The sequence below is a fragment of the Leucopleurus acutus genome, assembly GCF_964270905.1.
Source record: "Leucopleurus acutus genome assembly, chromosome: 13".
Lineage (NCBI taxonomy): Eukaryota > Metazoa > Chordata > Mammalia > Artiodactyla > Delphinidae > Leucopleurus > Leucopleurus acutus.
In genome coordinates, this window is record NC_139155.1 from 73,733,151 (window position 1) to 73,746,036 (window position 12,886).

The following is a 12,886-nucleotide window of genomic DNA, read 5'->3' on the forward strand; positions in this document are numbered from 1 at the left end:
GCCAGAGCCAATTAGCACAAAATGAACTCCAGAAGAAACCAGGACTGATCTCTGGAAAACGTCTACACTAAGGCCAGGCAGAAAGTGGGATCAGCAGTAAACCCAGCCAAAAGCTGCTGTCACCACGGTCCCTTTCTTTAGTTCTCTCTCCCACTAACAGGTTATAAGCTTAGCTGAGCTACTCACCACTTGCTCCACAAAGTCCCAGTTGACTAAGGTATCAGGATCAGCAAAATGGACTGTGTAGTCTTGGTCTTCAGACACCACAAACTGGCAGCTAAAAATAGGGAGAGACAAGTAAAAGGCACTGTCACAATCTACCAACAAGCCTTCAGCAGAAATTCATCATCTCTTTACTTAGAAATCAAATGCAGGCCATTAGCAGCCATGCTTTGTGAAGCACTAAACTAGGACTTCAGCCTCAGTTCCAAGTCCTGGCTCTGGAAGGAATCCAAAGACTCAGCGGGTAGGAGTCTACCATGAACTCTGTTTCTTCTGCTTCCAGGCCCAGCCAAGCTGCCTGCAGGCCCTCCTCTGAAGTAAAATTAAGCCAGACTGTGGCTCCATCAACCAGAAGGGAAGCCAGATCTCCTCCCTCACCCCCAGAAACCACTAGTCTTCAAGGCAGTAGAAAAAACTGTCCCCACTCAATCTTTTGAGTACTAGCTTTTTGGTTATTTTGGCTACGCCACACGGCTTAGGGGATTCTCAGTTCCCTGACCAGGGACCGAACCCAGGCCACAGCAGTGAAAGCCTGGAATCCTAACCACTAGGCCACCAGGGAACTCCCACCAGTTTATATAAAGTACTAAATGGTTACTTCAGTCTAGATCCAAGGTCAAACCTTACATTATAACTAATGCCACACAAAAGGAAACAAAAGAGAATCAGTATTTGAGCAAATGTATGCCAAGCACTCCAACGTGGCACTCAATTCTCCCTTAAGTAATTTCTCCTCCTTTACAGAGGAAAAGCTGAATCTCAAAGTGGTTAGGTAAGTTACCCAAGGTCGAAGGCCAAAACAAGATTCAAATCTGGATTCAATTCCAAAGCAAACACTTTTACTACCTCATCATGATACTAAAGCATTATTTAATTTTAGCATTTATTTATTTAAGCTAAATAAATACATTATCTTCTTTTGAGCACCAAGAACATCCACTTGAAACACATCTGTGTTTTCAAAGTGAGGTGAGTGAGAGACAGAGAGAGACAGAGAGAGAGAGAGAGAGAGAGAGACAGAGAGAGAGACAGAGACAGAGACAGAGAGAGAGAGAGAGAGAGACAGAGAGACAGAGAGAGAGAATCAACTGTTTCCGCCTCTCTCCCACAGTAGTTTAAAAGAAGCCTCTTTGCACCACAAATGCCCAAAGGCTCAACTTCACTTCCCTCTTAAGAGTAGCCATACTCACTTGGCTTGTAAAAACAATTCCTTGTTAAAAGGCTTATGCCCCCACTTGTTCCTTTTTCCCCAGCTGCCATGTCCACTGCCTTCAAAATGACCTGCCTGGCCACGGGGTTCAAAAGTGAAATTCAACAAGTGATTCAGGTTGATCTTCTTCGGACCAGAGAACTGGGCAGGGCTAAACTCTGCCCGCTGAGCCTCTGCTACCTAGAGAGAATGAGAATAAATCAGAGGATTTTAGATTAGGATGACACTTGCTAAATGACAGCAGAAACCTGCACAACCCCTCCTTCTACACGGCTTAAAATATTAACTAAATAAAACACAGGCTTATATTTAGTAAACAATTTTCCTAGGATGGGGTAATGCAAAAGTCTACCTAAGATCTAGATGGGAGTGGAAAAAGAGAAAAAGAGCCTCTAACATACAATTACTTATAAACTATTTAGTCTGCCCTAAGTGGCAATTAACCATGAAATGACAAAACCCAGCATGAACTTCTCTAGCTATCTTGAAGCACAAAGATTTACTTACCGGATTAACCTTTCCACAGTCCCGTAAGACTCCTACACCTCCACTCTTGTTAGCTACTTGCTCTCTGGTTTGTTTCTGGTCAAAATGAATCTGTGGAACTATACTCTGGAGGCGGCCTGCAGGCAGCTACTAACTGCCATAGGCTTCAGGATCCTGCCAGAGACCTCCTGTCTAAGACACACACTGCTATTCATTGTTAATTAAAACTGACAGAATTAGAACAGGTAGGCAGACTAGCTCTGTGTCCAGAAATAAATCCAATCAGCACATTCAGAAACAGCTTAGAAAGTGACAAGAAACCACGTGGGAGAAATACCATTGCACAGAGATGGAAGATTTATTGTGTTGGAGCTTTTGTGGTCCTCCTAACGTTCCCAAATTGAAATGGTACAGGTACCTGCTATAAGTCAGCTAGTCCATTTTCTAATCCCACTTTCCCAATTAACGTCATAGGCACTTGGCCCTGTCACTAAATACTAGTAAAGAGTCACTTTTTTTTTGGTAAGCCTGTTTTACGTTTATTTTTTTTAAAGATTTTTTTTGATGTGGACCTTTTTTTTTTTTAAGTCTTTATTGAATTTATTACAATACTCCTTCTTTTTTATGTTTCGGTTCTTTGGCTGTGAGGCATGTGGGATCTTAGCTCCCCAACCAGGGATCGAACCGCGCCTCCTGCATTGGAAGGCGAAGTCTTTAACCACTGCACCACCAGGGAAGTCCCTGAAGAGTCACTTTAAATAGCTATATACCATTATATTACGATAGGTATACTATAATGCCTTAGTGTAGGACAGATTGTTCATGGCTTTTCCAGCATTAACAAAATAATGCTATGATAAACACAGTTGACAGACCTTTGTGCACAAACATTTGAGCACCTACAATTATTTCTTTTGAATGTAGAGTAGGAATTACTGAGTCAAAGGAAATGCAAATTTAAGGCTTTTGCTGCTTGTTAGTAAAGTCAAATTTAGAGTTTAATGAGCAACACTTGTATATACACGATAAAGAAACCTAAAGAGTACAAAAAAGCGGACTTCCCTGGCGGTCATGTGGTTGAGGCTCAGCGCTTCCACTGCAGGGGGCGCGGGTTCAATCCCTGGTCAATCGGGGAACTGGGATCCCGCATGCCTCGCGGTGAGGGCAAAAAGAGTACAAAAAGGGATAAAGCCAAAGATACCTTCTATTCCAGAGGCAACCAATATATCCTCTGAGATATTCTATGAATACGGAATCAGAGTATATGATCGTTATGATTAAATACAGTGGCATATCACACAGTTAGGCAATCTCCTTTTATCTTAACAGATCTTGGGAGACAACACCTCCCCCTCACTGTTTATGTAACTCACCAGAGGAAGCCCAAGACTTCCAGGTCATCCCTTATCTCTCACCCCTAGACTCTCATCTCCATAGGCTCTGCCTCCCCTAATCAGTCTTCCACTCTAATGCCCCAAACTCAGATAAGAGCTCATGTTCACTCAACAAAATCTACCACATTCTCAACCTTCTACCTTCATCTTTTTACCACTAACAGCCCACTGTCTCTAATACTGCCCATCATAATTCCTGATTACACTTCCAACATGTTCACCTCTCAGTTCCTTGACTTCCTCTCCTCCAATCAGCTTGCCCTCCACTCTACCTCTGCCACCCACTGCCATGGGCATACCATCTAGAGCTGTGCTGTCATAACAAAGCAGCCACTACTATCCAGATATGATGGCTACTGAGCACTTGAAATGTGGCCAGTACCACATCATGAAATAGCATTTTAGCTATATTGGATTAAATATATTAACATTAATTTCATCGTTTTTACTTGTTTACTGTGACAACTAGAAAACTTTAAGTTACATATTTGGCTTGCCATTTCTATCTTAGCATTTCTACTGGATGGCACTGCTCTACAGTCTAGACCACAGTGGTAATAACTGCACCTCTTCCACCATCTTAATTTTGAGCACCCTACCAGCAACTCACTCCTTTCTCAGCTTGTTTCCGTTAGTTCTGATTCTAACAACTTTTCACCTCCACTGGGATCTCCAAACCAGTGATCCAACACCCTCCCCCCAAATCTTCTTTCCTTATTTGGCTCTGATCCTATTCCATTGCCCTCTTCTCTTTGTCAGCTGTACTCACCGGGCAAAACTTTCCCAATTAATCCACAGCATCAGAGCAAGTAAACATGGCTAAAGAACACAACCACACCATACCAACCAGCCTCACTAAAGTAGACCTTTCTGCGGCCCAGCGGTCATACTGCAATCCTATTACGCTTCTGTGCTCCACGGATTCCCCCAGACACCCAGACAAATCCTCCAGTCCTCTGGTTTCCAAACCTCCTCTCTTGGCTCACCTTTTACACTTCACTGAGACAGTAAGAACAATCAGAAAAGAACTCCAATGTGCTCCTAGTCTGCCTTCCTCTTGTTACTGTGGATGAACTGGCGAAGCTCCTAAGCCAACTCCTCCACCTGTGCGCTAGACCCCAACTCCTCAGGAACTCAAGGACACTTCTAGTAATTCTCTCTCTCCTCTGCATCACGTTTTCCCTCTTCCCAGAACAATCCCATTAGCAGAAGTATGCTGCATTTCTCTAAGCTTAAAATCTCTCTTGACCTCACATTCCCCTCAAGCTACTGCCTCACCTCTCTGGTCCCCTGTAAGAGCAAAACCACTAGAAAGTAACTATCTAAACTTGCTGTTTCTTCTTCATATCCTCTTTAAAGCTATGCCAATCAGGTTTTTGTCCTCACCACTCCACCAAAGCAGCGCAAGGCCAAAAACCTAAACTACCTTCCCATTTCCAAATCTAAAGGTCAACTTTCCATCTGAATCTTCTTACCCAGCCTAACAGCAGCACAGGACAAAACAAGCCATTTCTCCAAATGGCTTTCAGTTCTCTTCCTCCCTTTTTGCTGGTTCCTTATCATCCTGACTCCAGGCTCAGTCCTTGAATCTATTCCCTTTTCGCAACACTCACTCCTTAATGATCCCACTTAGTTCCATAGTTGCAAACACCAAGTGTACATGGACAGCTCTCTAGCCAGGGTCTCCTCCTTGAACTCGACTCAGTTAACAGCCTATCTACACTCAGAGATCCAACAGGCATCTCAACGCAAATATAACACTTCCAAATGACATTCTTTATCTAATCTAAACATCCCCCTTCCCTCCCCATCCCAAAACCCTGTACTCCTCTTGAACTTGCCCCCATTTCAGCAAACGGTACCTGAATTGGGCCCCTATCAAAAACACTAGTCATTTATTTCTCTGCTCAAACCCCACATCTAATCTATTTAAAAATCCTGCTGGCTCTACCTGCAACTATCTCCCCAAATATGATCCCCTCTCATCACTATCACTCTGTTTCAATCACTCTCACCAGGAATACCTTAATAAGCTCCTAACTAGTCTCCCTGCTTCCACTCTCCCCTTTACAATTCCAAGTCAGATTACCTTACTTCTCTTCTTAAGCCCCCCAATAGCTTCCCATCTCTCTGAACAAAAGCCAAAGTCCTTCAAGGGCCCATGTGATCTGATCCCTCTCTTACTCTTTGGCTTCATTTCCTGCTTCTCCACCCATGGTAGCCTATTTGCTTTACCTCAAACACACGAAAAACATTACCATCTCTGGTCCCTTGTACCTGTAAATTCGCTCTTGCTAACACACCCTTCCTCAAATTCTACTGTGTGCTCCCTTGCTTCATTCAGGACTCAGAGAGTCCTCAGAGAAGCTTTCCTTAGCCACCTCCTAAAACTACTCTTTGTTACTCTCTATCCCTTTACCGCTCTCAGTCTACTTTTTTTTAATTTAATAATTGTATTTATTACATAACGATTTGTTTATTGTCTCCCCAAACTAGATTATAAGCTCTACCCAATGTTGTATTCCAAACTCTAAATGATATTTAGTGCATAGTAGGTGAGGAATAAATTTCTGGCGAGTGAATGAATTCTTCCATTAGTGCATCCATTAAATCTTGTTGTATACTGGTTACATAGTAGGCAACATTCAAACAGCAGGATAATATATTTAACCAATAATGTATTTAACTCTGATAGCATTTAGTTTGTTTCCTAAATTGTGCAACTACAAACAATGTTGCAATGACCTCCCTTGTACATGAGTCTTTATGCACTTACAGAAAGATATCTAAGAAACTCCTAAAATCAGAGTACCTGGGACTAAGAATATATAGCATTTTACATTTTTCTAGATACTACTGGGCAAATTAATGTCATTAATTAATGCCATTTTATTACCTAAATATTCCAAAGTGTACCTATAAATCAAGAGTGATAATAAAAGGATGACACAAAATTTTTTTAAAGCATGATACAAATTACAGTACCCGAAATTTGCTATAATTTCTCACAATCCATAATTACAATGTCTTCCAAGAAAATGTTCATAACCTTCAAGGGAAGAAAGGAGGAGAAGTTCCAAACCTAGTTAATCCTCAACTACTCAAGTAATTCAGAAAGGGGGGGAACTCTTGCTCCCACCCCTTCCCAACCACTAATAAACTGGGGATGGGGGGATCAGACCTCATGCTTCTTATGTTCTAGAAAGGACATTCTAAAATTCCATACCTCATCTCGTCTTCCACCATTGAAAGAAGAGCTAAAGAGTTTGTTGCTGCTGCCGCCGCCCCTTTGAGGAGGCATCTTATTAAAAGTTTTGCTTTTCTGTGAATTGGAGCGACGGGACTGGTTGATAAAATTTTCATTTTTGGGGTAGGAAGGTTCACGTTTGCGATTATAACGCTTGGATCCACTTGAGTTCTTTCCATCTGAAAGCAAGAAATGTGAAAAAATTAGTTAAGAAATGATACATATACTTGACGAATTGCTCTCCACCTCCCAACAAAATTGTGTTTAAACAAAGGTAAGTGGGCCCTTCCATGACCTCCAAGATATCTGGGTTGGGCCAGAGTATCAGTGCTTTCGGCAAGACATTACACAGTAAGGTGAAAAAAAAAAATTTTTTTTGGAATGAAGCCTAAAGGGTCCCTCCCTCAGGAGGGACACAATATAGATCAAACCACACAGACTCTCAGTTCACAATGTCTTTCTTTATAACAGAGCTTAATCACTGCTCTTGTATTGATACAAGTCCATTCAGACAGAGTGACAGAAAAAGAACAGCCTATCTATATTAAGGAAAAGTACTTTATCTGGAGGCAGGACAGAAGGCATTCTTCTTAAATTACTACAACACAGCTAGACCCTATACCGCAATGGTGTGGCCTAGGTCTTAGCACATATACAGAAGGCACAAAAGCAAAACAATATTTACATACGTTTTAGAGGTCAAACTGAGAAGCTATTAAATTGACAAAACAAAAGAAGTTGGACTCTAAGAGTATATCAGCGTGAAGTTATACCCTTTTAAAAACTGTTTCTTGCTTTTTTTCTCCAATTACAAGAACATAAGTTCAATTTTGGAAACCAGAAGAATAAATTCGCCAGTGCCCATGGAATACCAACCTATGAAGTGTTTAATTTCCTTTTATTCTCCATTTTATACACTCATCACACATCTTCCACAGAATGACAGGCATATAAGATATATTGTCTTCCACCTATTACTCCTTGAGCATTTGCATGCACCCCTAGGCTTCAAAAACATGATTAATGGCCACACTGTTGTCTACCATATGCTTATGGCGTAACATAACCAATTTGTTGTACATTTAGGTGGTTTCTGACTTTTTGTTTATTTAATATAATAGTATTGGGAGCCTCTTTATACAGAGGCCTGTGTGTATAATTATGTCAAGTTCTCAAAGTAGAATTAGCAGATTAAGTATGATCATAAAGCCTTTTACACATCCTCAAGTTGCTTTCCAGAACCATACCAATTTATTTATATTCTAACAACAGTATAAGAGAGAACATCTAGTTTACTACATTCTTTATAATACTGAGTTGAATAAACTTTGTTAAATTGAAGGGTCAAAATAATTTGTTTCAAATTTGAATTTCTCTGATGACTAGCAACAAACATTTTTTCAGTCTGTTAACCATTTGTATTTTGTGTAAAGAGCTCGTTTGTATTCTTTGCCCCACTTTTTCTACTGCAGAGCTGAACTGCATAGATTATTTTGTCCAAATTGAACAAAGAACCCTGACCAGACACTTTTTTTTTTTTTTTGCGGTATGTGGGCCTCTCACTGCTGTGGCCTCTCCCATTGCGGAGCACAGGCTCCAGACGCGCAGGCTCAGCGGCCATGGCTCACGGGCCCAGCCGCTCCGTGGCATGTGGGATCTTCCCGGACCGGGGCACGAGCCCCTGTCCCCTGCATCAGCAGGCAGACTCTCAACCACTGTGCCACCAGGGAAGCCCCCAGACACATTTAACATGTGCCAAAGTTTACCAGCTTTAAAAAAAAAAGCAGGGGAGAGGAGGCAAAATAAAACCTATCTGAGAACCTGAGACCCATACCAAGTAAATAACGGTGAAAGGTCCCCAAATTAGTCTTCAGACAAAAAAAGACTCATCTTTCTTGTCCCTTCACTCACTTCATCTTGCCTTATTTCAACACAGAAATCTGACCAAATCAAGTCTGTATCCTACACTTTAATGGCTTTAAAAGCAAGAACAGAGAAAACAGAAGTTGGGGGACTTTTAATGAAGAAATCCATTAGGCTTACTCTCAAACTTTAAAGGGGTGGTAGTTTATAAAGTCGAGAAGACTCCAGGGCTTCCCTGGTGGCACAGTGGTTGGGAGTCCGCCTGCCGATGCAGGGGACACGGGTTCGTGCCCCAGTCCGCAGAGCGGCTGGGCCCATGAGCCATGGCCTCTGAGCCTGCGCGTCCGGAGCCTGCGCTCTGCAATGGGAGAGGCCCCAACCATGAGAGGCCCGCGTACCGCAGGAAAGAAAAAAAAAAAAAGACTCCAGCATGAGCCTCAGAAACAACCCCCCCCCACCTGCCAAAATATAGCTTAATCCTATTTATGTTAAAAATATATAATTAATAGAAACATGTCTGGAAAGGCAACAGAGCAGGCTGTTAATGACATTTACCTTTGGGAAATGAAGCTATTCACGTTGGCCTAAAACAGTGGTTCTCAATCCTACAGTTTGTAGGAATCACCCAGATGAGCTTTTAAGGGATTCTTGTGCTCAGGCCTCACCCTCTAAAATTCTGACCTAAGTAAACAGAATTACTCTTCTGTATACTAATAATTTGGATAATTAAAAAACTGTAAGTACCTACAAGAAATTATTTCTAGACAAGGTGACCAGCTTCTTTTACAGCAGACAAAAATAAATTCAAGGTGAAGCATATCCTCAGGGAAAAGGAAACATCAGCTGATAAACCAGAGTCCAGATTTTCGAAGCAACCACTTCACACTCAGTTTGCCAGCAACATGGGATAAATGAGAGGTATGTCATCCTCTCCAAACCTGACCAGTCATGTGAGATGGCAGCACTGTCAACAGAACAGATGGTCAAAGAAACACTGCCAGGCTAGGGTTCACTCCTACCAGTCACCTTTCAATCCCAGTTAGGGAAAGTGACCAGAGCTTAAAAGTTAGAATTTAAGAACTAGACTTTTACGTACTACTTCAGTTCGCAACAGTTACAGTCAAACATGGCATCAGTGGTAACAATTAGAAAATGAAACTTCAGATCTCAAATTCTGCCTTGCTCTGAACCCATGAAATTAGTAAGATTTCAAATTAACAGAAAATTCAGAGGGATACAGAACCCCAGCTAACTTTACCATGAAAAGAAATGAGGTTTTATGAAGAGGATAGGCATATGCAGAAAACATATGTTCCCCAAACCTTATTATCCAAGACTATTTCAGATGATCCTGCATTTGACCCTGTTGTTTTCAAGACCTAATAGATTTAGACTGCACAGATTTAGGTAAAGCCAGATTCTACACTTCAAGGGCTCAAAAAGGTAACCTGGCACTCAGAAGGAGGGCTGTTTTCATTTCTTCACTTATTACCACACTGGCAAGGAAATGGTTTCATAATGCTTACAGAACTGCTGACAGTGAACTGCTCACTTCTAAAACATTACGACAACTGACCACATAAGGATTCAAGATTTTAGTTGCTAAAATCCACTCCCTCATCTTGTCTTTCACTTACCTACAGGCGTGAAGTCAGACATCTAAAGTGAGAGGCTGGCTCTTATCTCTAGACCCAGGCAGCTAAAGATTGAAGGTAGTTAGGCCTGGGACCCAGAGATAAAACTCAGGAGTGCTATTTCTGAGGCAACTTGCCAGAATATACATGTGAATAAGTTGGGGGATGAATCTGTCCTCCTTTCTCTAATAGGAGATAGCAATGAGGTGATCTGCTTTAGATTCTGGAAAACAGACAAAAAAGTCAAACTAAGTTCCTAGGACACACATATTCTCTGTTGAAAGTTTTAAATTTCAAAGTGGTTGTTCACAATCCTGGCTGCACAAGAGAATCATTTGCAGAGACTTTTAAAACTATGGATGTCAGGGCCCAAACCAGACCTAAAGAATCAGAAAGAACTGCTAGGGAAGAGCCCCACACATCCTTATTAAAAAAAAAAAAAAAAAAAAGGTCCTTAAGAGATTCTAATGCACACCCAGAGCTGAGAACTGCCAAAAACTATCAAGACACATTCCAAAATGGACCATTAGTTAAATGGCTCAAATCCAGAACACAGGAGACTTGAAAACTTAATCCACTGGGTCTCAGCTGTCCCACATTTCCCTAAGAGAAAAGTCTCCACCAAGTAACAGTAAGCATATTTCAGTCTCTTCCCCCAATTACCAAATAACAGGCCATAAATTTTTCAGTTAAAAAATTCGGCAACATCATTTCTAGCTGTAGTTGTAACAGGTGGGACAGTCTACAGATCAGAATACCAGCCAGGAAGTTTCTGCTGCTGATTCATGCCATGTCACAAGCAAGTTGCTTACCCATCGTCCAAAGCGGCTGACAAGCACCTCTGGAGGGGCAACATATGGCCTTACTACAGAATCAACTGATAACTGAGTCCAGCTGAAATTATTAATTCTGAATGAAAGGAAAAGAGATGGGGTATCAGGAATGACACATGTGCCAATAAGTTACTTGCTTGTTAAGTGAATTTATATAAAGTGTACTTAGTAATATTGCCTGGGACTTCTTAGGAATTTACTTGGACAATTACTCTAACTCCTGGTTTTCTTGTCAGTAAAATAGGGCTAATCCTCTCCCCTCCCTCCTCATAGAGTCATGAGGACTAAGAGAAAACTTCTGTAAAATGCCTACCCTGGTGGCTGGCACATAGTTGCTGTTATTTGAAAGCCTATTATTAATAAATCTAAAATTCCTATCAAGAGCACCTATTAGACTTTCAAAAAGCCATAGAAACCAAGGACTCAAGCCAACCAGCCTGGAAATTCTTTTAACTTCCCTAAATGGTGTTTATTGAAGGCTTTAAGTCACCTCAATTTTCAAAGCCATCAAAACCTCCAGGTCCATTTACAGCTCAGAGGCTTTCTTCAGAGCAGATTACCCCTAGTAACCTAGCTTCTGGTACCGGAATATAAGAGGAAGAGTGTCAGGACAGTGCTTCATACCACCAACCTCAAAATAACTGCTTCATAATACCTGACCTTCCTTTAACCTCCATGGCAGTACCATCCCCCACCCAGAAGGATGGGGCAAGAGACTGGTTCCGGGCCAGGGTCCATTGTTTGCCCCAAAACAGCCAGGTCTCTCTCTTGCCTCTTTTTACTTTCTTTGCTCTTTTTTTTTTTATATCAGTTTACTGTTTGTTTTTTTAAATATTTATTTTTATTTATTTATTGGCTGTGTTGGGTCTTTGTTGCTGTGCGCAGGCTTTCTCTAGTTGCAGTGGCTTCTCTTGTTGTGGAGCATGGGCTCTAGGCGCATGGGCTTCAGCAGTTGCAGCATGTGGGCTCAGCAGTTGTAGCTCACAGGCTCTAGAACGCAGGCTCAGGAGCTGTGGCACACGGGCTTAGCTGCTCCGCGGCATATGGGATCTTCCCGGACCAGGGATGGAACCCGTGTCCCCTGCACTGGCAGGCGGATTCTTAACCACCGTGCCACCACGGAAGTCCCTCTTTGCTCTTTCTAAACAACTTTCCCCAAACTCTAAACCACCTCTCTCCTCTGGGCTACATTCCTGGGTATTTACTGTTGAACGTTCTTAGAACTACATCTTAGCACTACTGGAACAAAACTGTAGGAATAGATCCAAGAAAAGGAGTATTATGCAAATGTTTGAAGCAATTAGCCAAGGCAAAGAAACTGTGGTATGCCAATCTGGCCAGAAAGATCAAGTAAATCCTGTTAGCCAAATGTACTTATTTCCTGTGTGCATGAAGGGCAAACCTAAGCCAGTCGCAGGAACAAAGACTCAAGTATATTTATCATGTAACTAGGAAGCAAATGACCATTTATTACACACATGGTTTACAGAATTAGAAACCAAAGGTTTTTTTCTCATGTGAGGTAAGAAAAGAAGAGTGGAAAAGGGAATTAAATATTTAAAAACTGAAAAACTCTTGTTGTTACTTTAACAAAAGACAGACAAGTTGTAAGTCATGTCTTTTCACCTCACCTTTCCTGTTCTTCCTTCAACTCAGTACCATGAAACTCAAGAGGTCCCTTCAACAATTTCCAGCTGAATCAAGTACATCAAGTGTTGAGTCAGCTTCTGAAATCCTACAGAAATCTTTTTACGGAATTATGCAAAATTTCAATCTACTCTTTTGTTAGAGCAGCCATCTAGAAGTAGAAGTCACTGCGTAAGAGGTCCTGAACAATATCTGCTATGGTAGCATTAGTCTTAGTTGTAATGTTCTTAAGGCAGTATATGCTACCTTTCAGCTCAACCTTAGCCAATATCTAGTTTCCTAAGCCATTTTTAATCTCTATTTACTGTCTCTGAATTTGTTCCTAAATGCAAACAGGTGATTATGGTTGA

The 12,886-nt window shown here is 41.5% G+C and overlaps 1 protein-coding gene across 3 annotated transcripts in view; it reads right to left on the minus strand.

Moving 5' to 3' along the window:
* The window catches only part of RNF10 (ring finger protein 10), a 31,816-nt gene that overhangs the window by 16,192 nt on the left and 2,738 nt on the right, over window positions 1-12,886 (minus strand). For all 3 annotated transcript variants that reach the window (XM_082852847.1, XM_082852846.1, XM_082852845.1), the window contains exons 2-4: window positions 6,539-6,738; window positions 1,413-1,612; window positions 187-277 (exon numbers count right to left, since the gene is read on the minus strand). In XM_082852847.1, the coding sequence (XP_082708973.1) occupies window positions 187-277; window positions 1,413-1,612; window positions 6,539-6,738 (491 nt within the window). The remainder of the gene's footprint in view (window positions 1-186; window positions 278-1,412; window positions 1,613-6,538; window positions 6,739-12,886) is intronic.